Below are 23819 nucleotides of genomic sequence, written 5' to 3'. Positions count from 1 at the left end.
ACCCATGTACAAACAATCCATCCAAAGGCTCAAAATCAATTAGATTGGCTTGAAACTCAGTCCCCCACTGCTCTTGGGGATGTCAGAAGGAAGGAAGTGTTGATGCCTCGAAAATTGTTGCAACAACATTGGGGCATAACCACCTGGTCCGGAGCTTAAAGCAGCTCTTTTTTCGTTTGTAGTGGCTCCAACTGGTTTAACTAGGTCCAGTTACCTTCTCTCAATCTTTGATGACTTAAAATATGACTTTCATTCATCAATGGAGAAGAGATATTAGATCAAATATCTTGCTGATTAGGCAAGAAAGTGATCCTCAAGCTGATTTGGGGCTTAGCTAAGCCATGACTAAGTTATGACTTACAATTAGCCTAACTTTTATAACCTAACTGACTTTATAGTATTAAGTTAATATTAATTGTTAATCCTAAATACACTATGATAATTAGCCTAACTATTATAACCTAACTAACTTTATAGTATTAAGTTAATATTAATTGTTAATCCTAAATACATTATGATAATGTTACACTATTGCTAAAGTCTTTATGTTAGTCGTGGCTTAGCTGAGCCCCAAATCAGCTTAAGGATCACTTTCTTGCCTAATCAGCAAGAGAGCTGATTTGATGTCTCTTCTCCAATGAATGAAAGTCATATTTTAAGTCATCAGAGATTAAGAGAAGGTAATTGGACCTAGTTAAACCAGTCGAAGCCACTACTCTAAATGGAAAAGGAGCTGCTTTAAGCTCCAGATCGAGTGGTTATCCCCCAATATTGTTGCAGCGATTTTTGAGGCATCAACATTCTTGGCACTAGAAGGAGGGCCTAATCTAGTTAATCTGCATGAAATCTTGTTTTAACATTTTAAACTAGCCATGGCTCCTATTTGCATTCCTACATTGGGTCATGCTTTTAATTCACGCAAGCCTACCAAAGGTATACCCAAGAGACAACTTGAATCAATATATAAACTGCAATATGATGGTGAGAACTTCATTTTTTCTTTAGATCGTTGATCAATTTATACATCAATGCAAATGTTTTAACATCACTAAAGACAACAAAATTTGCAAGTTATTCACTCTCACACTTCAAGGAAGGAATCGAGAATGGTACAAGATCCTACCAGCTAAGTGCATTCATTCTTGGAATCACTTTATGTAGGTATTCTTTTTTGCTCAACACAATTATAGCTATGACAAGATGTGCTTAGAATTTGATGAATTTACAATTTTGATAATGAAATTTTTAGTGAACTTTCTGATAGATTGATGTTATTATGCTATAGATTTCATTATGACGATTTACTTCCTAATAAAATTTTGATTGAGAAATTTACTTCTGTTGTTCAAAAACATAATATAAAAACTTATATGGAACACAAAGAGGAATCACCAACAATTAATCTTGTTTCTATTATTGATAGTATTGAATCCTTAATTGAAAATCCTAATCTATCTCAACGATCAACATCAAGAGAGAATCTTACATCTGAAGACGTTTTTATGGTACCTCCTAATGTTTATGATAATGAGCCAAATTCAATAGAATCAAATTCTATACAACAAAAAGATTTAATGAACAATCATAACAATAATTCTTCTTTTCAAAATGGGCTAAAATCTATTGTGACAACAAATGACACATCATTAATCCAAGGAAACAAAAATGATCATCTTGAAGAAAATTCACCTAACTTACATTTTGATTATCACTATTTGCAACCTAATCATTGTATGTGTCAACCTGTTGGAATATTTGCTAGTTCAAAACTTAAGAATGAATTACATCATAAAATGCAAGGGGTATTTTTAAATGATCAATTACTTATCAATATGAATCTAGAAACCTTTATCCATCCTTGCTACAATATTCAAGATACTTACAAATCATTTGAAAAGGATGTGATTTTTAATAATCACGATATTTATGAGCTTAGATCATTTGATTCATCTTTTAAGCTCAAAATTGCCCCCTTCCATTATGATCTAGATCATCAAACTCTATTACAATTTTTCAATATTAATCATGAGTTGGATAGTTGCCTTAATTCTGATATAATAGATTCCTCTAAGGATTTTCCTTCATTTTCTCTTCATGATGACGATCAACGTCTCATAAGGGAAAATGCCAATTTCTGTAAAATCTTAGAAACAATTGATGTTAATACTTCCCATATTGCACAATTTTAAAAAACAGAACCTTGGTGGATCCTTAAAGGTAATATCTCTAACCCTTTAGATTGTACATATTTTGATAAATTTTATTTTTAGTTAGAAAATAATTTTAGCATAAAATTTTCTAATTATAAATTTCTTCTATTTTCATTCTTAGGAATTAATATGTATAAAGCTTTTAGGATTTTTGTATATAATTTAAAAATTAAAATTTATATTTTTCTAACACATGTAATGTATATTTTTGCAGGTAATAATATTAGTGCTTGGTTGAGAGGATATGAAGGAAGTCGAACCGAAGAATGAGAGCGCGCAGAGCTTCTACCCACTAGGGTTTTTTTAACCTCTGCTATGGCAGAGCCATTCTGACCTTCGCAGCTTGACAGTGTTAACAAATTTATGGCTACAAGCTTTTGCCAAGAAAGTTTCAGGCTCAATGATTCCCCCTCAGGGGGAGGGCACTGCGCCTCCCCCAAAGGACGACAGCAATCTGCACAGGAAAGAGGAAAGAGACAAAACAGAAGCACGGACGGATGATAGCACGGATCCAAGCTTACAATAGGAAAAGGAACAGGGTAAACAGGATCAGCCCAAATTTAGTTCAAGCACATGCAAGCCAGTGTTCTCATCGCTCGAAAGTGGAATTTCCAAGCCACCGAAACAATGCCAGAATAGAGTTTATGAAAGATCATGCGCTAGTAGGCAAGTTTATAGGTCTTTGGCCAACTGAGAAGGCGCTGCAGGGCTGGATAGCTTCGAAATGGCATCCAAAAGGTTACATTACATTGCAACTAGGACCCAAAGGGTTCTTTACAGCCATTTTCAATTGCCTAGAGGATCGGAACAGGGTTCTGGACAGAGGACCGTACTTCTTCAACGCGGCAGGTCTGTATCTCAGAAGATGGGTAGAGCGTTTCAACCCTAACAAGGAGGATCTCAGCTGGGCTCCAGTCTGGATAAGACTCTATTCGCTTCCTGTGGAATATTGGGAAGAAGACTCACTACAAGAAATCGGCAACGTGTTGGGCGAGTTCATCAAAGTGGCCGAAGAAACAAAAATTAGTAGATACACCTCCTACGCATCGATCTACGTCTACATGCACCTCAATCAGGCACTCCCAAATGTGGTAAGCTTATTCCATGATGATATTGAATGGGTTGAGCTGATCGATTATGAACATGTGTCGTTTTGTTGTAGAAGATGTCATGATCTGGGCCATTTATTTAGAGATTGTCCTTTAAATCAGAAACCCTCTTCCCAAGCGACCTCGGATATGCCTGAGTCTGATGGATTCACCAAAGTGGCCATTCGCAAAAGAAACCACAAGAAATCGGCAACCAACCCCAAGATGCCTCCAGCCAGTTCTTCCAAGCCTTCCACCACCAACAGTTTTGAAGTTTTAGCCTGAGATAATGCTCCAGTCTTCAATATCCCCTCTCATCCTGAGAAGGAGAAAAAGAAAGATAAGCAGGCAGTGCACTTAGATCTCACTTTGCCTCCAGAATATTTGTTGCCCAAAAGCACCTTCTCCCCTACCCAGCTCAAGACCCCTGCATGGGTCTCCCAAGGAATGGAAGTGGATAATCTAACATTAGATTCCAGAACAGTAGTAGAAACATCTGAAGAGTTACACGAATCCCAGCACATGGAGGAAGAGCCAGAGAGCATAGACATTAGAGAACTTGATATTATAGGTCTAGAGCAGGCCCATCAGACAAGGAACTTTGACAAAATCCCAGATCGACAAGTAGACAACCTGGTGGAAGTCCTATCTCGGGCTCAAATGCATCACTCTCTGGGAGTTCAGATTGGAAGTCCCTGGGATGGAAAGTTTATTACCAAAGACAACAAAAAACATGGGAGGAAAACAGATCTCCAACAAACTATCAGAATAGGGAAAATGTTAGTGGAGTTAGGCAGATACTCCAAACTAACAAAGTATTTCAATACCACCCCCAATACTTCTCAATGAAGTTGATATCTTGGAACATCAGAGGGCTCAACAGCCCAAGGAAAGGCAGAATACTTAAGAACATGCTCATGCAAGAAAAGCCTCAACTCCTATTCTTGCAAGAAACGAAATGCAACTCAATTGCTCTGGAAAAAATTGCAGCAAAACCCTAGCCAGGAGGTATGGTAACTGTTGTGGATGCTTATGGGGCGTCTGGTGGCCTCACAATTCTTTGGGATGCATGCACTATTACGCTTGACAACATACATGCAAATAAGAATTTCATCCAAGCTAGCTTTCACATCAATGGAACCAAAATATATGGACATATAACTAATGTGTATTTTCCCCAGGAAACTGCGCAGAAAATAGAAATCCTGGACACCCTTTCATAGATAAACAAAAATAGGATGTACCCTCTATGGATTTCTGGGGGCGACTTCAACATGATTTCCAGGCTGGAAGAAAAAAGGGGAGGCAGGAACAGAGGAAACAGAGAAGGGAGTCACCTAAAAGACTTTATTTAGAACAACTGGCTTATTGACATTCCCACCAACAATGGTCTTTTTACCTGGAATAACAACAGAGAAGGGCCACATCAGATTGCTTCTCGTCTGGACAGATTCCTTCAATCAGACAACACAATTCATATGGGAGGAGAATTTGCTACTTCCATCTTGTCGTTCTCTAGATCCGATCATTGGCCAATTTACCTCCAATGGAATCGCCCTGGTCATAATGTCAGAAGACCTTTTCACTTTGAGGCCTTCTGGTTGTCTCATTCGGACTTCAGTAGCCTAATCAACTCAGAATGGAACAACTTCTCTCCACCTAGTGGATCCAAGATGTTTCAATTTCAGCAGAAGCTCAAGCATCTCAAAGGAAAAATCAAACACTGGAACTACACTTCTTTTGGTAATATCTTCCAGGCTCAGCATGCTCTCAATCAAGACATGAAAATTTTGCAGCAAAGGATTATAACTGAAGGACGATTGGAGGACCTGTCAAAGCAGGAAAAAATTCTTGAAGCGCAGATCTTAGAAAGGGAAAAACAGGAAGAAACCCTATGGAGGCAGAAATCACGAATAAAATGGCTTAAGGACAGAGAAAAAAATACAAAATTCTTTCATAGAAATACCTTTCAGTGCAGAATGAATAATAACATATCCCACATACAAAATGGGCAAGGGACAAAGGTGGAAACCCATGAAGAAATTGAGAGTGAATTCATAAATTATTTCAAGCGTGCACATCAAGAGCCAAATACTGATAGATTGCCAGCTATTGAAAAAATTCTGCGGAACATTCCCAAATTAATCTCAGAGGAGGATAATCAACCCCTTCTCAGACCTGTAGACCTTAAGGAGGTTGAAGAGGCAATACATCAACTGAAAGCAGGGAAAGCGTCAGGTCCGGATGGATTCACATCCAATTTTTTCACAATTTCTGGGACCTGATCAAAATGGAGGTATGGCAAGTTGTGGAGGAATCACGTACATTAAGATGGATGTTCCCTGGCTTGAATGCCACTTTCATTGCACTGATTCCCAAGGAAGTTGAGCCCAGCACTCCTGATAAGTACAGGCCTATCGCTCTATGCAATATAATATATAAGATTGTCTCAAAAATCATTGCATCCAGACTAAAACTGTTGCTTCCTCTCATCATCTCGCCCGAGCAATCTGGATATGTTGAAGGCAGGCAGATAATGGATGGAATTATCCTCACTCATGAAATAATCCACTCGTTGAAGCAATGCAAGAAGCCAGGTATGCTCTTCAAAATAGATCTATCCAAGGCTTTTGACAGCTTAAGTTGGATGTACATCCGGAAAATTTTAACTACTCTTGGTTTTGCTCTTCGCGGGTGAGATGGGTAATGAGTCTGTTATCTTCCTCTTTCTTTTATGTGTTAATTAACAGTATTCCCTCCTCCACCTTTTGTCCTTCTCGGGGAATTAGGCAAGGAGATCCCCTCTCTCCCTTCCTCTTCGTTATTATGGCAGAAGGATTAGGCTGCAGTATCAAAAAAGCCCTGCAATCTCAGCTCCTCAAAGGCTTATCCTTTCACAATACCTCTCCCTTCTCTCACCAGCAATTTGTTGACGACAATATGCTTTTCGGTCATCCGTCTGTTCAGGAAGCTCATCAACTCAAATCCTTGCTATCAGATTTCTTAGATGCCTCAGGAGCCAACATTAATAAGGCTAAATCTCAAATCTTCCTTTTCAACACTCCTGTAGATACCCAAGTAGCTATTGCGTGTATTCTTGGCTTCACCATTGCTGCTCTCCACTCCAAATATTTAGGAGCACCTCTGACAGCCTCAGCTCTTAAGCACTCTTCTTGGAAAATCCTTTTAGAAAAGCTGGAGGTGCGCCTCTTCCTTTGGACTCACAGAGCTCTTAACATGGCGAGTAGATTGGTCCTAATAAAAGTTGTTCTTCACTCCATGCCGCTCTACCTCTTTTCTATACTGGCTGCTCCCAAATGGGTTCTCAAAGAAATCAAGAAACTCCGGCGTTCCTTCTTATGTGAAAGCTCTGGTCCTACCCGTAAATGGGCTCTTGTCAAATGGGACAAAGTCTGTCTTCTGAAATGCACTGGTGGCATTGGGTTGAGAGATCCATCTCACAGCAACGAAGTTATGGGAGCTAGAATTTGGTGGAGATGGCTTTCGGAGCCATTCACCCCCTGGGCTTCTCTATGGACCGCCAAATATGTAAGCAACTTCCCATTAGAAGAGCGAATGTGTATGTCAGAAGTCAGCAGTGGCTCCCTAATCTGGAATTCGGCCAAACAACACAGGAATCTAATTCAGCAGCACAGTTTTTGGGAAGTCAAGAATGGCATCACTGCTAGGTTCTGGGGGGACTCTTGGCAGCAACTTCCAAAGCTTAAGGACCTTCTTTCTCATATGCAGCTACTGGAGCAGGACTTGAAAGTGTATGACAAGGTTAGGAATTTCTGGAGTAACTCCTCCACTTAGGATTATAGGTGATGGATTAAAGCGGACCAGATCTTAACACATGGAACAGAACAGGCTCAGAAATCCCTTACTTCAGAATTACTGAAAAGGGAAATACATTGTTCGGAGGAAATGGACATCCTCAGGTGGGGGTATGAAGAAAAATGCACCTTCACCACAAAGGAGGCTAATAATATAATCATCAAGCAGCATATGGTCAAAGATGTGCTATGGAGAAAAGTGTGGGACCATTCCAACTGGCTGAAAGTCTCTACCTTTCCCTGGCTCCTATGTCAAAACAAGATCCTCACACAGGATAATCTCAGAAAAAGAAATTATTATGGGCCCTCCATGTGCCCCAATTTCAGGCAAGAAGAGGAATCCATTATGCAATCTTGCCATATTGCGTGCAAGATTTGGGAAAAAGTTAGCTTTTGATGCCAAAAGGAGCGCAGAGTTATTGGAGACATCACAACTATAGTGCGCAATTGGGACCAGACACCTTATCAAAGCAAACTTCTAAACTTCTTATGGAAGCTCATTCCAGGCTTCCTTATGTGGAACATATGGAAAGAAAGAAATCGCAGGATATTCAAGGATCAATCTATGCCTATGGAAAATCTTTGGTCCATCATCTGCCAAAACATCATAGAATCCTTGTCTCTCCATTCTTGGTCTCAGGATGATCTTCCCTCTTTGCCGCAGGAACAATCCATTTGAGCGAATTGGAGTATTCAATGGACTCTAGAGCTTAACACCAGAGGAAAAGTACCTTCGTTAGGCCGTTTGCCCACAAAATGGCTCCCTCCTCCCAATCATATGATATAACTAAACTTCGATGGAGCCTCAAAAGGCAATCCCAGAAATTCAGGCTTTGGAGGAATCTTCAGAGACCATCAGGGGACTCCTCTTCTGACTTTTTTTGGCTCAAAAGGATGGGATACCAACAACTCGGTGGAATTGGAAGGCTTATGGCAAGGTCTTATCTTAGCTCATGAAAAAGGATTCTTTCCACTTATCATAGAAGGGGATTCCCAGATCATCACAAATATGGTCTCCAAAACCATGCAAGGTACCCCCTCGCGCAAGGTGAGCAACAGCTGGAGAATGGTGAAAAGGCTAAAGCTCATTGATATTTGGCTTTCTAGTCACAGGGCTATATCTATTAAGCATACTCGCTGAGAAGGAAACAAAGTGGTGGACTTTCTTGCAAATCTTGGAGTGGAATGTGGGCTGGAACTTCATACAGGATCATTCATCGACCTTGTCTCTGACTCCCAATTATTGGATTACAATAATTTGGTGAAGAATGAAATGCAACAGACTGGAGAAACACACCCAGATGCGGGTGTTTAATTGCCCCATTAATGGAGAGGATTTCATGCACCGGCGTATGGTCCTGCAGGTGGCAGGATTACACACTTCTTCACGCTCACTCTGGGTACTGGCAGCTCACTTGGCATTCTACATTTACTGCTCATGTCGATCGAGAAACTTCGCCCAAGATTTTAACTATGGGGACCTTGGCTATCTCATTCCTCATTTTCCCCTGGCCTTACTGCAATTTCTCACATCAGTCCCTGTATCCTTGTAGTGCTTCGGAGGCTGCCTTGCATATCTGTATTCTGAACTATACGTGTCTCTCTCACTTCAGCTCCTGCTTCGCTTCCGCCTGCCTCAATTCACTTATTCGATGTCTTTTTTGTTGGAGTATGGTGCGCGAATGTGGTCGATGTCGCAACGGTGATGTGGTCGATGTCGCAACGGTGGTAGGTGTGGAGGTCGTGGGAGATCTCAGTCTGCTCCGTCTCCTGTTATCCCCATGGCTCCTATTTCCCCTCCTGCGGAAACTCCTCAACAGAATTGTCCTGTTGGTAGGCCCTTCCCGCATAACTCCTTCCAGACCACCCATTTCAAATTTCATAGTCGTCTCAACAAGCCCATCCTCTCAGCGAGTATTACTGTCATTTTTCGGAGGAAGAAGCTCAGTCTAGCGCTTTGGTGCATTCTTTGGCGTCGCTATCTCAGGATGGCAAGTAGAACGGAGAAGACGTAGGCAATATTTTCAATTCTGATAATATGCAGGCAGAGGGAGGTATGCCTGAGGACATTAAGCAACATGACGGCATCCTCCAGGGCGTCTTAGGCTCTGTTGACCCAGCAAATAATTCCTATGGCATTTGGCGTTCGGTGGCTTTTCATGATAGTAGCGGTTTGAAGGCTGAGACCACAGTTGGCGATGTCTGTTTGGGCCCTGCGTGCCCAGTGGTGGAGGAACTTAAAGACCACGACGCGGTCGTCTGATGCCTTCTGAGCCATGATTTCATCCCCAGTTTTCTTCTCTGTTCTCCAGGTCGCTGCTTATGTTTATCTGGTTTTGACAATGTTTCTTTTTTGGCAAAAGGTCTTCGGCTATGCAGTTGTTTTGCTTTGGGCATTTGGTCAGCTTAGACAGCCTGATTGTTGACCTCCTTCTTACCTTACTATGGTTTTCCAACATGCACAATTCTCATTATCTGGTGTTTTGGAATGTTGTTTCTGGTGTCTTGGAATGTTGTATCTAGTCTTCCCATACATGGGATAGTTGCAATATGCTGATGGACAGTCTCAGCTCTGATATGAGGTCTCGACCTCCTTGTAAATGTATTTTTACTTCCCTTTAATAGAATTAGTATTTACTAAGAAAGAAAATTATTAGTGCTTGGTTACATTGGAAATATGACTATACCTAGTCGTTTTCCTTCAAAAGGTTTAGAGTAGGAATAAATTTAACTTTGTTTCATATTTTCGTTTTTTTCCAAAATAATGCAATTATGATGAATAAGGATGGGACCTTATCAAACATTTAGTTGGCATCTTTCTCATTTTTGAGGTTTTCATTGGTAAAACAAATTTTTACATTTAAGAAATGATAAACCCCACATTCTAAGATGTTAACTCAAATATAGGGTCCATTCCTACTTTCTACTCATATAATTGCAATAGGATTTAAATTTAAATTTTAAATAATGTTTAATAAAGGAAATTCACAAGATAAAATTTCAAATGATGACATACAATATTTATCCCACTTTATTCATATGTCAATTCATTTTTATATCATATGAAGAATTCTTATAGCATCGCTTAGTTTTTAGATTCAATAATTCAAGATTTTCAACATATCCAAACATAGAGATAAATATGACTAATATTGCCTATTTTCATATACTCTTCATATGAAGATGTCAAGATTCACAAGGTAAATTTCTATGCATATTTCTCAGGTCTGTGTACATGCTGATCTTCATTTCTCCTTTGTTCCTTTCTTTTATTTTCTTTTTAGTTATATTTTCTTATCCTTGCTTTCTTTCTTTTGTAGGTTTTTCTGAGTGCAATTTGAAGATTTGATTTTGCTAGCAAAAGCAATTCAAAAAAGAAAATCACCATGATACATAAAGGGAATTCCTTTTCCTTGTCGAAATTTTGCTTCCTACTTCATTTACAATCCTTTTTGAAACTAATTGTTAGTCTTACTCTTAAAACATGATCGTTAAAAGACTTGCAAAATAAGTTTTAAGCAAAATTGACAAAAGATTGAAAATTCCTATTGAAGCATTCGAATAAAAGTTTTAAAACTGCATCAATGATTTTAAATAGGAGCAGCACTTAACAAACATCTTAAAAGATAAAATGTTTAATTTTAAAACATACTCATCATTTTATACTTTTTATCTTGTAATGATTTTCTTATGATCTATTCTCTTGATCATCTTCTTTCTGGTTTGCTATCTTTCATTTAATTTGATTCGATTTTAATAAAATCAGGAACAGGATGACTTTAAAAAAAGATAATAATAATAATAATAACTTAACTTGATGAATATTTGAAAACACAGACTTAATGTTTTTGTCAAAACATCAGCATCTTGTTTCAGTTGTTTTATTAAAAGCTTGTTTGTCTTCATTCTTAGTTCTTTCAATTTAAATTTTTTCCCCTTTCAATAGAGTTCATTTCACGATAGATTATTTTCAGTTACTTTGAAAATCCTCATACATATTCTTTTAGTAGTATTATCAACTGTTACTAAGAAGACTTTCAATCCAACTCTGGTTTCATACATGGGAAATCTCTTAACTCTATGTATTCCAGTGAATTTCTTTTATCATTAAAGGCATATTCTTATCGAATCATAAGACTATATTGCTTCAAATATTTTTCATGAGGACACACACATCCTTACTAAGTGATTGAGTTTACTTTTTCAACGAAAGAATTGATTTGAGATTAACACAATGAATCCCTCCCACCACTCCACATAAAAACCTCTAATTGATAGTTCTAGGGAAAGAATTTGGAGTAAACATTATGAAAGTATTATGTCCATTAAACATAAATCTCTATTACCATCCCACCTCTTTCACTCAAATACGTCATAAACTAAAATCTTGCAATTGCGCTTATCAAAAGAGTGATTAAAGAGGAAGCATGGGAAATACAAGTGAGCCCGTTGAGGCTATAGACGCTCGTTGGCAGCGGGACTAGGCTTGTATGGCATAAAAGACAACTTCGTCGGGGTACTTTTCAGGCTTGCTGGCAACGAAGTGACATCGGAGACAATCATAAAATGGATATACACTTTATCAAAAACTCCTCTCTCTACCTTCTTCTATGTTTATATGAGGTGATTTTAAAACAAATTTTCCCAAATTTGGATTCATGGCTTATACTAAAATCTGTTTTGAGTAGTTATCTTTACAAACTCATATTACTTAATCTATTTATGCGGGACCTATGGAGATGTTTTACTGTTAGACGGTTTCATGAACTCCATTATTTTTAACCTTTGGGTAAATCAAAGTTCATTATCTTCAATCATAGATAATTGGTTCTTCTCCCATATGTCGCCATTGTTGAGGTGAAACACAGCCCCGCCCCCATTTTTTCACTTTTAAATCTCCCATGGGGACCCTTTTAACTGATCATTTGGTAATATTATTATCAAATTATGAGAATGTGGATGGCCTAAATGAGTTCGACATGTCTTTATCTGTCTAGCTAAATTTGTTTGACCTCATTTGGATTAGTTGTTTGCAAATTATGTTTGTTTGAAGATTGGATGTGTTTTAACCGCTTGACTTTGAGGCTTTCTAAGGGGTTGATCATGACTTGGTTGTTGCAATGAGCTCCTTGTTTGCTTGGTGTTTAGCTTTTATGATCATGACCATATTCCATTAATGGCCACGATAAAGTGATATGGCACTTTCAGTGGCAACATCACCAAACATTTCACATTTGATCACATGTGTTGCTTGGCTCTCCTCAACTACATGACTTAATACATGCATTGATTAAAATGACTAATCATTTTTGTAAATAGATTTTAACACAAATTGTATATATTAACATATATTGTAAATATAATATAAAATAAATTAGAGCTTTTTAAAAGAATATAACTTAAATTTATTGTAATATAATATAAATAATAAATCAAATTTAATATAAAAAAGAAAATAACAAAGTTATTGTTAAAATGTATACCTATTAAAACACATATGCAAAAAAAAATATATTGTATATAAAATGAGACTAAACAATGTTTCGACTCCAAATTTAACTTCTCGAAACGCTTTAATTCATGGGATGCACATAACATAAAACGCTACAGGCAGGCATACAATAAATAATGCGAGAGTTCCTCCAACTGAAAACACAACAAATGCTAAGGAATATGCTTCAAATGCCTGGTTTAAAGTCCGTTTTGGTGGCAATATAAACACGCAAATCTCATTGTGTAATTTGCGGAAGCCATGTGAATGGGAACAAATCTTCTTAATTTAATTTGTCTTCAATTTTAATACACAAATTTCATACGAGAGCGAGCAAGGTATCTACGCATCATTTTCTTAAAAACATAATCCAAACACATCACGCCATAAATAAATATTGGGATAAATCCTCAACTTCTTCTTGCGTTATTATTATATTACTTTAAATGAAAACAATATCCCCAAGCAAGCGAGAACGAAAACGATTACTCTGCCACGCATCGGGGTCACAATTTAATTTATTTCATGGTTAAATATTAAATATTGCTTGCGTAGAGGTGAAGGCGATATCCCTGTTTTGTAAAAATGAATATTGCCATCATTCTAAATTTAATTGGTTGGTTTTGCTTTGCTCGCAGGGTTTTCATCGGGCATGCACAATGGGAAGGATGTCGATGCCAGAGGAACTTCACTCTAATCCCATGATTCTAGATCTTGTCTATTGGTCAAAATTCTAAAACGTTGTACAGCCAGTTTAGCTTTAGAGCTGGAGTTTTCTTATTCGACCGAGTACAAAAATACAAGGATCATTCCCATGTTTGATAAATGGAATCGAATCGAAGATTCAGGCTCGAACTTTGGTAAAATCGTTGAAGAGGCATGAAAGTATTATGAAGATTATTTAAAGAGACACTAAGCTCTGCCAGAAGGGGGGAAATTTAATTTTTTTAAATGAGTTTTTCAACAGTTTGAAGGACACTCTATAGGTTAGAAGGAGGAAGGGTCACGATCCAGCATTGAGGCATTCTTTGCTATCATTCAATCTGCAATTATGCATTTATGTTTTGTGTAGAGGAGGTGATTATAAGGATTTAAAAGGGTTTTTTTGCCTTTGTAATATTATTTGCCATTTCTACATGCAGTAAAATCTTAGGTCTCAAATTCTCTAAGACTGCATAAGTAAAATCTTAGGTCTCAAATTCTCTAAGACTGCATATTTTGTAAGCAAAGCTTTGGATTTCCATTCATGTATATTTTTACTTGAATGTTGAATTTTTATAATTGATTTCGATTTCTATTCTAAATATATTTCTTGTTGATACTTGACATTTTTGTTGGTTCAATTTTGATATGATTTGAATCTTTGCAAGAGCTATCTGCAAGAGGCAGAACTGGATCGGATCTATAAATTCATTGAAGTATATATGAGATAAATGATAACTATTTATCATTTAATCGCAAAACTTTTTATTCCATTAATTAATATGAACTATTTCTTTTGGTTAATAGAAAGCACATGGTGAATTCGATCATAAACCATTGTTTCCCCCTATTTTTATTTCATTTGCTCTCGGATTAAGAGAGGGCTATCCCATCTTAGTCTGAGATAAGATTTTCATTTTAGGATTAATTTTATATTTGCAAATGTAATCTACATAAAGTCCTTTTTAGTTAAAGGCAAACATTTTTTGGTTCTCTGTGGCAAGATCAAGCTTTTATATTAGTCAACTTTTTGATTGATTTTAATCTTTATCCAAAAAGTTAAGAAATCAATCATAAAGACTAATGTAATATAGTGTATATTAATTCATTTAATAATAACAATTAACATTAGAAGTCATTTTTCTTTTCCTTTTTAGAGTTAGCCTTAACATACTAATTACTCGTTAATTTGTAACATTTACTTTCAATAAATAACAATAACTTAAGGTAATTAGAATAGTTTTAATTTTAACATGGTAGTATAAGTTAACTAAGATTTTATTAATTGTTTACTTAGAATAATAATAATATTATTTAGTTAAAACTTTTATCTTATAGGTTACCATAGTTTTAACTAAATAATATTATTATTATTCTAAGTAAACAATTAATAAAATATTAGTTAACTTATACTACCATGTTAAATTTAAAGCTATTTTAATTACCTTAAGTTATTGTTACTTATTGAAAGTAAATGTTACAAATTAACGAGTAATTAGTATGTTAAGGCTAACTCTAAAAAGGAAAAGAAAAATGACTTCTAATGTTAATTGTTATTATTAAATGAATTAATATACATTATATTACATTAGTCTTTATCATTGATTTCTTAACGTTTTGGATAAATATTAAAATCAATCAAAAAGTTGACTAATATAAAAGCTTGATCTTGCCACGAAGAACCAAAAAATCTTTGCCTTTAACTAAAAGGGACTTTATGTAGATTACATTTGCAAATATAAAATTAATCCTAAAATGAAAATCCTATCTCGGACTAAGATGGGATAGCCCTCTCTTAATCTGAGAGAAAATGAAATAAAAATAGGGGGAAACATTGGTTTATGATCGAATTCACCATGTGATTTTCATTAACCAAAAGAAATAGTTCATATTAATTAACGGAATAAAAAGCAAAATACATTTGTGATTAAATGATAAATAGTTATCATTTATCTCATATATACTTCAATGAATTTATAGATCCAATCTCGTTCTGCCTCTTCGCGATAGCTCCTGTAAAGCTTCAAATCATATCAAAATTGAACCAACGGAAATGTCAAGTATCAATAAGAAATATATTTTAGAATAGAAATTGAAATCAATTACAAAACTTGGACACAAATAAAACTTCAACATTCAGGTAAAAATACACATGAATGGAAATCCATACTAATGCCAAAGCTTTGCTTACAAAATATGCAGTCTTAGAGAATTTGAGACCTATGATTTTACTGCATTCAGAAATGCCAAACAATATTACAAAGGTTAAAAAACCCTCTTTAAATCCTTACAATCACCTCCTATACACAAAACAGAAATGCATAAGTGCAGATCGAATGATTGGAAAGAATCCCCCTATGCTGGATCGTGACCCTTCCTCCTTCTAACCTGTAGAGTGTCCTTCAAACTGTTGAAAAACTGATTTAAAAAAATTTCCTCCCTTCTGGAAGAGCTTAGTGTCTGTTTAAATAATCTTCATAATGCTTTCATGCCTCTCCTTCACTCTCGATCATTTCGACTTTTTCAACGATTTTACCAAAATTCGAGCCTGAATCTTCGATTTCATTTATCAAACATGGGAATGATCCTTGTATTTCTGTGATCGGTCGAATAAGAAAACTCCAACGCTAAAGCTTAACTGTTCCATATCGAAAATCCTTGTGCAACGTTTTAGAATTTTGACTGATCTGCAATGCATTTTTCCTCTTCCATTGCAACGAATACCTGCAGACAAGATCTAGAATCATGGGATCAGAGTGAAGTTCCTTCGATGTTCCTCTGGCATCGACATCCTTCCCATTGTGCATGCGCTATGAAAACCCTACCAACTAAACCAACAAATTAAATTTAGAATCATGGCAATATTCATTTTTACAACGCGATATATCTTAACAATTCTACAAAACATGGATATCTCCTTAACCTCTAAGCAATATTTAATATTTAACCGTGAAATAAATTGTGACCCGGATGCATGGCAGAGTTATCATTTTCGTTCTCATCATCTATCGAGCTTGCTTGGGGATATTGTTTTCATTTAACTTGGCATTAAAGTAATATAATAACACAAGAAGTTGAGCATTTATCCCAATATTTATGGCGTGATGTGTTTGGATTGTAATTTCGTTTGGCGTTATGTTTATAAAAAAATGATGCGTAGATACCTTGCTCTTGTATGAAATTTGTGTATTAAAATTGAAGACAAATTGAATTAAGAAGATTTGTTCCCTTTCACATGGCTTCAATCATGGCGCACATTTCTTCCGCAAATTACACAATGAGATTTGGGTGTTTATATTGTTGGAGTCACGATTGTCGTTACACCAAAACCCGCAGGTGTCAGTAAACAGACACATCGCTAGATTTAAGCACATGCCACGAAACAAACGAGGAGCATTGGATCATCCTTCTACACCGCCATTAACGGGAGCACAGCAATCTCCCCCCCCCCCCGTGCGAGCCAGGTGTGTTTCAAACTCAAGACCTTTGGCTTTGATACCACTTGTTGGAGTCACGATTGCCGTTACACCAAAAACCGCCGGTGTTAGTAAACAAACACATTGCTAGATTTAAGCACATGCCACGAAACACACGGGGAGAGTTGGATCATCCTTCTACACTTCCATTAACAGGAGCACAATAAGAATGTTAAGTGTGAAGACAAATTCATGAATCACATGTAGGATTCTAGATTCTTCTACACTGCCATCAGTTTCTATATCTCTAGGATTCTAGATCTTTCTGCATTGCCATTCATTTCTAGATCATTCCAGATCTCCATCTGAATCACATACAGGATTCTAGATCCTTCTTCTGCCTCTATAAATTTGTAATTGCTCTGGCCAAGGAAAGCAAGCCAAGGCTCAAGCCTGTTATGTAATGCAAAATGATTTCTGTTTTCCGGTGATTGTTTTATCTTTTCCGCTGTTTTTTACTGAGTAATCTTGTTGTTTCTCCATTTGTCTGTCTCTGTGAATTATTCTCTACTATTGCCATCTAAGTCTCTGAGTATGAATTCGATGTGTGTTATGTATGCTCTGGTCTAAAAACCGGTATCAGAGCTAGGGTCGAATATCCACTATACAAGCCGCTTAGTGCCATCGCCTTAATCTGGCAGCGTTGGTTAAAACGTTGGTTGTTACCCCTGGAGCTGTTGAAGGAATTGTCCAGGAAATAGCTGAGGAATGCTGGAACTAAAAGGCAGTTGCTGCAAGAAAAATAAGGTCGTGGATCTATGTTGAAACATGTTGTTGGAGTTTGAAACGTGGAGATCCGTGGAGTTTGGAGTTGAAACGTGGTGTTCGTAATTTTTTTTTACATCAAGCTGGCACGTATACGTCAAGTTTTTTCTCAAACCAACATATGTATGTGTGAAATGTGAAAAGGTTAAAACATTATATATGTTTTTATATTTAGATAATTATATGTTGGAATTTTGAAAAGTATATTTTAAAAGGAGCAGGAATTTTGAAAATGGTATTTTAAAAGGAGGAAGGTCATTATTACTAAATTTTAAAGAGTAATAATTAAGGTTTTATTTTTAAGTGGAGTTTTTGTGTTTTGGGGTATGAATTTGATTGAAAATGGAGACAATAGTTACAGATATGGAGAATTTGAGCGGGGCTAATTTTTCCCTGCAATTCTCTGCAATGTCCAAAATTCCAGCCTCTGGATCTCTGGGATGAGGGATCCATATATAGATGTATGCAAGGAATATGAGTCAGCTTATGATTTGACTAGTGGCTTCTCTCTGTCAGTTCTTGCTTCCACTTGGAGATTGAGAGCCTCTTACTCATCCTTGGTCGAACTCAGTGAGGCAAGTGTCATTGGAGAAGATTTTGGAAGCTTCCATTGTCTTTCCACCTCGCGGAATGGCATTGCCATTTGTCATTTCCCGCTCAACGCACCCTGGTAGTGCATTTAGGTTCGTTGCAACGCACCTAGCTAGTGTACTTGGGTGCTATGCAACGCAGCTAGCTAGTGGAGCAGCTGAAATGATCCTGATTTGACTGATTCTGAGCAATTTCTGGTGGAGAACTTCTGGGAGAAGCTGTAATTTGTTGACCTTGTTCCTTCAGGGGTCAGAACAACACTTTTAGGGACTTAGGATCCCTTGGTTTATGGACATTTCATGCTTAGAGCTGTAAGGCAAAAAAATGTCTATAACAGTTGCCCCCTAAAGTATGAGGTCGTTTATCGGGTGAAATGCATTATTAGGAGCATCTGAAGTTCTTTCAATGCTGGGAGGAGACCTGTAATAAGATACAATACAATACATTATCTTCATACTGTTTTCATGATCTAGCTGAGGCGGGCATTCCCATGCTCAGCTTTATAAATTCATTTTCATGTACATAGGACAGACAATCGTCTGATGGTAGACTGATGATTCTGGTAGAGCCATCATCCTTTTGGTAGGATCATTATCTGTGCTGCAATGTTGTACATTTCAATGTCTTTATTTTCCTGAATATATATCGCAGCCTGGATGGATGAAACTAGATCCGGGGTCTTCAATCGCGTCTGATCTTCACTCGAACTACAAGTCGATCTATGTGAGAAATGTTTTGAAGTCGAACATGGAAAGACATCGCTTGATTACCAGTCAATGATGTAAACTGTTAACAAGCGCGGGAGGAATCACTGATAATGATGATGACCCTCAAGGTACTGCAGTACAATTTACGTGGTGTGAATAAAGGACTTGGTGTTGAACACCACGCAAAATCTTTCGGTCGAAGGTCATTGATGTATACCTGTCGCCGGAAGTGAGAAACTTGCCATTGAGGCATGCAAGCTTCAAAGTACTGAAGGGGGTGTTCCTAGATCAACTTCTTGGATAATGAGCTGATGTCGACAAGAAGCGATCCATCAAAGGAGGGCCTTAATGAATCCCACATCAATGACACGGAACGGAGCAAATGATTTTGATGGAGGTGAAAACGATCTGATGATATATGGTTCAGGATGGCGGTCATGAAAGAATGAAGTATAATGTATGGTAGTGGATGGGACACGGGTGACTTCTCTGGATGACTTCTCTTGAACATGTCGGCGACACTTATGTGATGGATTGGTAGCATTTACCCCAAATGTGGATGGTATGGCGTGACCATGGTGATGTGACTGGTGAATGAAACAACCCAACCCGACTCAGGCACGGAATGGAAGTGTCATGTTCAAGAGTGACTTGCTACCAATAAAGATTCTTTGAGTTTTCTTCCCAATTTTTCCCCAGTCATTGCTGACCAGTACCTCTTTATTTTTGTTAAGCTTGAGGAGGATAACATATGCTTGTTGTATAATTTTCCCTTCGGGCAAACCCATCGCTATGTTTTAACAAGCCTAGCGATAGTGAAACTGGTTCTCGTCTAAAGACAAGTTTGTCGCTATTAATCTTTTTAACGAGTTTAACGACAAAGATAACTCGTTCCTTTTCATTTTTAGAGAGTCTGAAAAGGTACGTAAAGGTAACTCCAAAATTCCTTTTTCGTCATCTAATCCCTTAAGTCCGAAAAAGTATAAAACTATACAGAAGGGATGAATTTTCGATAGCTTTAACGAGCCGAACAAAACAAGCCCTCGATCTTTTTGTGCAATAATCCCTCAGGTCCAAAAAGATTAAAATCTAGAGGAGGAATAACACTTCCTGTCGCTTTAACGAGCTGGAAGGCCAAAACTCGGCAATCTTTTCATATTTTACGAGTCAGTTGAAAAGAGCTTAAAGAAGACTCGTCTTTTGAGGAACGAGTGATAAAATGGGTAGCAGCTGATTCCAGGTAAGGGTTGGAATTTTCCAATCACGGCAGTGTCACAAGGATGGCTAGTGAAATCACTCTTCACAGCTGTTCCTCAAAATGGGTAAACAATCAAATGGAGGTGAATGATTGGCCAATGAAAAGTGGAGGTAATGGTGCAAACATGACCAAGGCTTTAATGGCTGAAATGCTACATTCACGGTGGTTATTTACCGGGGAATAGTTCATTTTTTAACGAGCTTAAACGCGGGTGGAAACATTTGCTCATGTCTTATGTTTATTTTTTAACGAGCTTGAACTATGTGCTAAAACTGCTTGATTAGATGGTCTTGTTTTGATTTTTCACCATAAATAGCTTTGTCCTTCCAAAGATAGTACTGTATTTTCAACTGCTTCATCAAACTAGTCAGAAATGAACAATATTTGCTTGAAAATGAGATTAAAATGCTAATATTTTACTTTGAACTACATAAAAGTAATTAAAAAGTGTTTTTACCTCTCATTTTACCATTTCATTTTAACTTGGTTTGTTGGAGCTTTGGAGGTGCTTTTCGCCCTCGATTTTCATCAGTTGATTTCGAGAGATCCTGTGGACGATCCTCGGCGCCGTCTGGACCAAGTAGGAGCTAAACCTGAGCTCTTTCATTTCATGGTTTCCATTTTACTTTTTGACCCTGATTCCTTGCTTTTCTGAGCCCCTGGGGTTTGAGGGGTTCGTTCTGCCATCAACGCACCCCCAGTGTATCAAAACCTGCGTTGAATGCTGGCTTCTATGAAGGCAGTTTGACATTCAACGCACTTAGAACACTGCTGCAGGTGTGTTGGGCGCAGAAAGGGAATTTGTTGCACAATTTTTGATGGAATTTTTGCCTGTTTCTCACCAAAATCAGGATCTATCTCCTCTCTTGTTTGTTTTTTCAGAGATTTGGGAGCAAGATGACCCTTACATGGCGAGAACGTGAGCATGAAGAGGAGGACATGATTGCCCTACATGATCCAGTTACAGTGAACGCGCTGTGGAATTGTGGCTTGCTAAAGTTCTTCCGCATTTCTAGCATGAGACATCAGATCAACCTACTGCAGTATTTGCTCGATGCTTGGGATCCTATCAATCAAGTTTTCCAGATTAGGGGAAAATCTATCCCCTTGATTGCAGTGGACATCTATTTCTTGACTGGCTTGTCGAGGCGGGGTGCCCCCATCTTTTTGTCAGGTTCGGCCCGAGGAGGCGATTCTGTGATAGATTATGTCCGCCGGTATTGCAGGGAAGGATCTCAGCCGAGTAAAGACGGCAAGATCATCATCCGTGATGTCACTGACAGGTCCCTTAGGACTATCCTGTTTACTTTTGGTAGGATGGCCGGTAGTGCGTCTCTTCATGTAGCCAACAAATCCTATATGCAGCATGCCTTGGAATGCCTCCAACCGAAGGTTTTCAACTGGTGCGACGCAGTACTTCTTGTGATGAAAGAACAATTGACCAAGATAAAGAACGGGAGGTTGAAGAACTTTGGGTTCGGTTCCATTTTGACCGCCTTTGCCTTGGAGAAGATACCACTGATGCGGCCGCAGTACATTGCACTCGATTTTCCTTCTCCTACTGAACCACGTATGCAGAGATGGGTTGACCATATGTCTAGGCATGCTGGCCAGTCTCAAATTTCATTTTTTGATACCTTCTTCAGGTGGTTTGATCGTCAGGAGATGGTTTATTCCGAGTATCCATATGTTGGCATGGACTTCCGGGGTGATCCAGATTTAGTATTGCCGGATGGCGAGTAGTGGGGTGCTATTGGTAAAATCTCTGACCATATTGTTGTTTACTGTTTTTGTTTATAATGTCCTTGTGCTTTATTCTATCAAGACTTTAATCAAACTCATGTGTACATGCAGATGTTGGTCCTGTTCGTCCAGTAGTTCGCCTGAGAGTACCAGCTGTTGCCCCAGCAGGAGAGGCCACCAGAAGAGCTATTATTCGCGACCTCGATGTGGCCGAGACTCTCTCAGCTTTACAGGAGTAGATTGAGAGCCTCACTCTCGGATACCAGATGTGAGGACTGACGAGCTACCTTTGCAGTTACAGCGGCATACTACTGGTGTGCCCAAACGATGGACTCGTCTCTTACGCATGATCGCACAGGCTGTGACTTGCTATCACGAGCATCATTAGACTAGGGTGCCCCCTAGCATTTTGAGTTTTTGGGTCATGTGACTGATTTTGTCTTCGTTACAGAACATTATATGTAAACCATAAACAACTATATATATTTTTTATTTTCGGGGTTTTATTTTGGTTGAGCTATATGATCCACATGTAAAACATTGATGATGTGTTTCTTTTTATAAATGTTGCAAATGTCTATCTAACACATAGTTTGCTAATGAGTCGGTTAATGTGTTTAAGTTTCTGGAAATATGTTGGTATTGAATAAGATCAAATTTTCTTTCCAAAATCTTAACCCTTAGGAACATGCGATAAATAGCTGGGTTTCGGACGGAATATATACCATTGAGTTGTAGTATTACGAGTTGTGAGTCTAGCCTGACAATTAGTCGGCGTATACCATGGGTGATGGCATCAGAGAGAAGTTCTATCAACACGCTATACTCAGCGATGTTATTCGTTGATTGACCAATACATACACCTCTGAAACTTACTAACTCGCCGCTTGGATAAAAAATGGCCCAGGCTGCGGAGGACAGGTTCCGCGAACTACAACTCACTCCATCAGCATATCCAACACATAGCTCCAATAGGTTTAACATCTGCAATAAGTGTAAAAAGTGGATTACTCGACCAAAACAAACCCTTTAGCGAAAACAAAAATATAACAGAAGCATATTGGTTACTATTTATGCATAGTAACGCTTGAGGTACAACCAATTACGAGGTTGCACCAGTGGAATTCCGTCATAATCCATTAACTCGTAGGCTCCTTTCGCTAACACTCGTTTAACAATATAGGGGCCCATCCATAAAGACTTAAATTTACCTGCCCCCAATTTATCGGATTCTTGGTCGTAAAGCAAGACCAAGTCACCTTCCGAGAAGACACGGGGTTTGACATTTTTGTCGAACTGCGCCTTGATTCGTTTCTTATGGGCTTCGTTAGCCAAAGCAGAGTCACGACGGGTTTCATCCAATTGGATTAATTCCAAGAAACGAGCCTCTTCTTCTGAAGTTCCGGGGAGGAGATCAATTGCGAGTTTGAGAGACGAGATTTCACACTGGACTGGTAAGACTGCTTCCAGGCCATATACCAGTTGGAAGGGTGTGAACCCGGTTGCATTCCTTACCAATGTTCGGTAATCCCACAAGGCTGAGTACAGGATTAGGTGCCACCTTCTTTTGTGAACTCCGATCATCCTTTGCAATATGCGCTTCAGGACCTTGTTGATCGCTTCAACTTGTCCGTTGGCTAGCGGATAATACGGAGTAGAGCTGTCGTGAGACAACCCTAGTTTGGCATCTAATTCTACCATCATGTGATTGGGAAAATGCGATCCATGATCTGTGACTATAGCCTGTGGTACGCCGAATCTGGCGACTACATGATTGAAAAAGAAAAGGGCAGCTGTTTCACCAGTATTATCTAATGTAGGCATCGCCTCGGCCCATTTGGTAAAATAGTCAACTGCGACTATGATATACCCATGCCCCCCGGTCGAGGTGGGGTTACATGTCATGAAATCGATGCCCCATTTGGCGAACGGCCCAACAACAACTATTGGTT

At 38.2% G+C, this 23819-nt stretch overlaps 2 protein-coding genes across 2 annotated transcripts; both read left to right on the top strand.

Annotated features, from left to right (window-relative positions):
• Positions 1 to 4971: 4971 nt before the first annotated feature.
• On the top strand, positions 4972 to 5583 carry LOC149147979 (uncharacterized). Its single transcript, XM_089442034.1, has one exon. The coding sequence runs from the start codon at positions 4972 to 4974 to the stop codon at positions 5581 to 5583; it is 612 nt and encodes a 203-aa protein (XP_089298160.1).
• Positions 5584 to 6124: 541 nt separating this feature from the next.
• Positions 6125 to 9397, top strand: LOC149147978 (uncharacterized). The gene is made up of 2 exons (XM_089442033.1): positions 6125 to 7081; positions 9179 to 9397. Exons 1-2 carry the CDS (start codon positions 6125 to 6127, stop codon positions 9395 to 9397), a joined length of 1176 nt encoding a protein of 391 aa, XP_089298159.1.
• The last annotated feature ends 14422 nt before the right edge of the window (positions 9398 to 23819 follow it).

The sequence above is a fragment of the Pinus tabuliformis genome, chromosome 9 (assembly GCF_031772625.1).
Source record: "Pinus tabuliformis cultivar Carrire ecotype Pingquan chromosome 9, CPIR1, whole genome shotgun sequence".
NCBI classification, from domain to species: Eukaryota; Viridiplantae; Streptophyta; class Pinopsida; order Pinales; family Pinaceae; genus Pinus; species Pinus tabuliformis.
The sequence above is the reverse complement of the archived record's forward strand: the minus strand, read 5'-3'. Positions and strand labels throughout refer to the sequence as shown.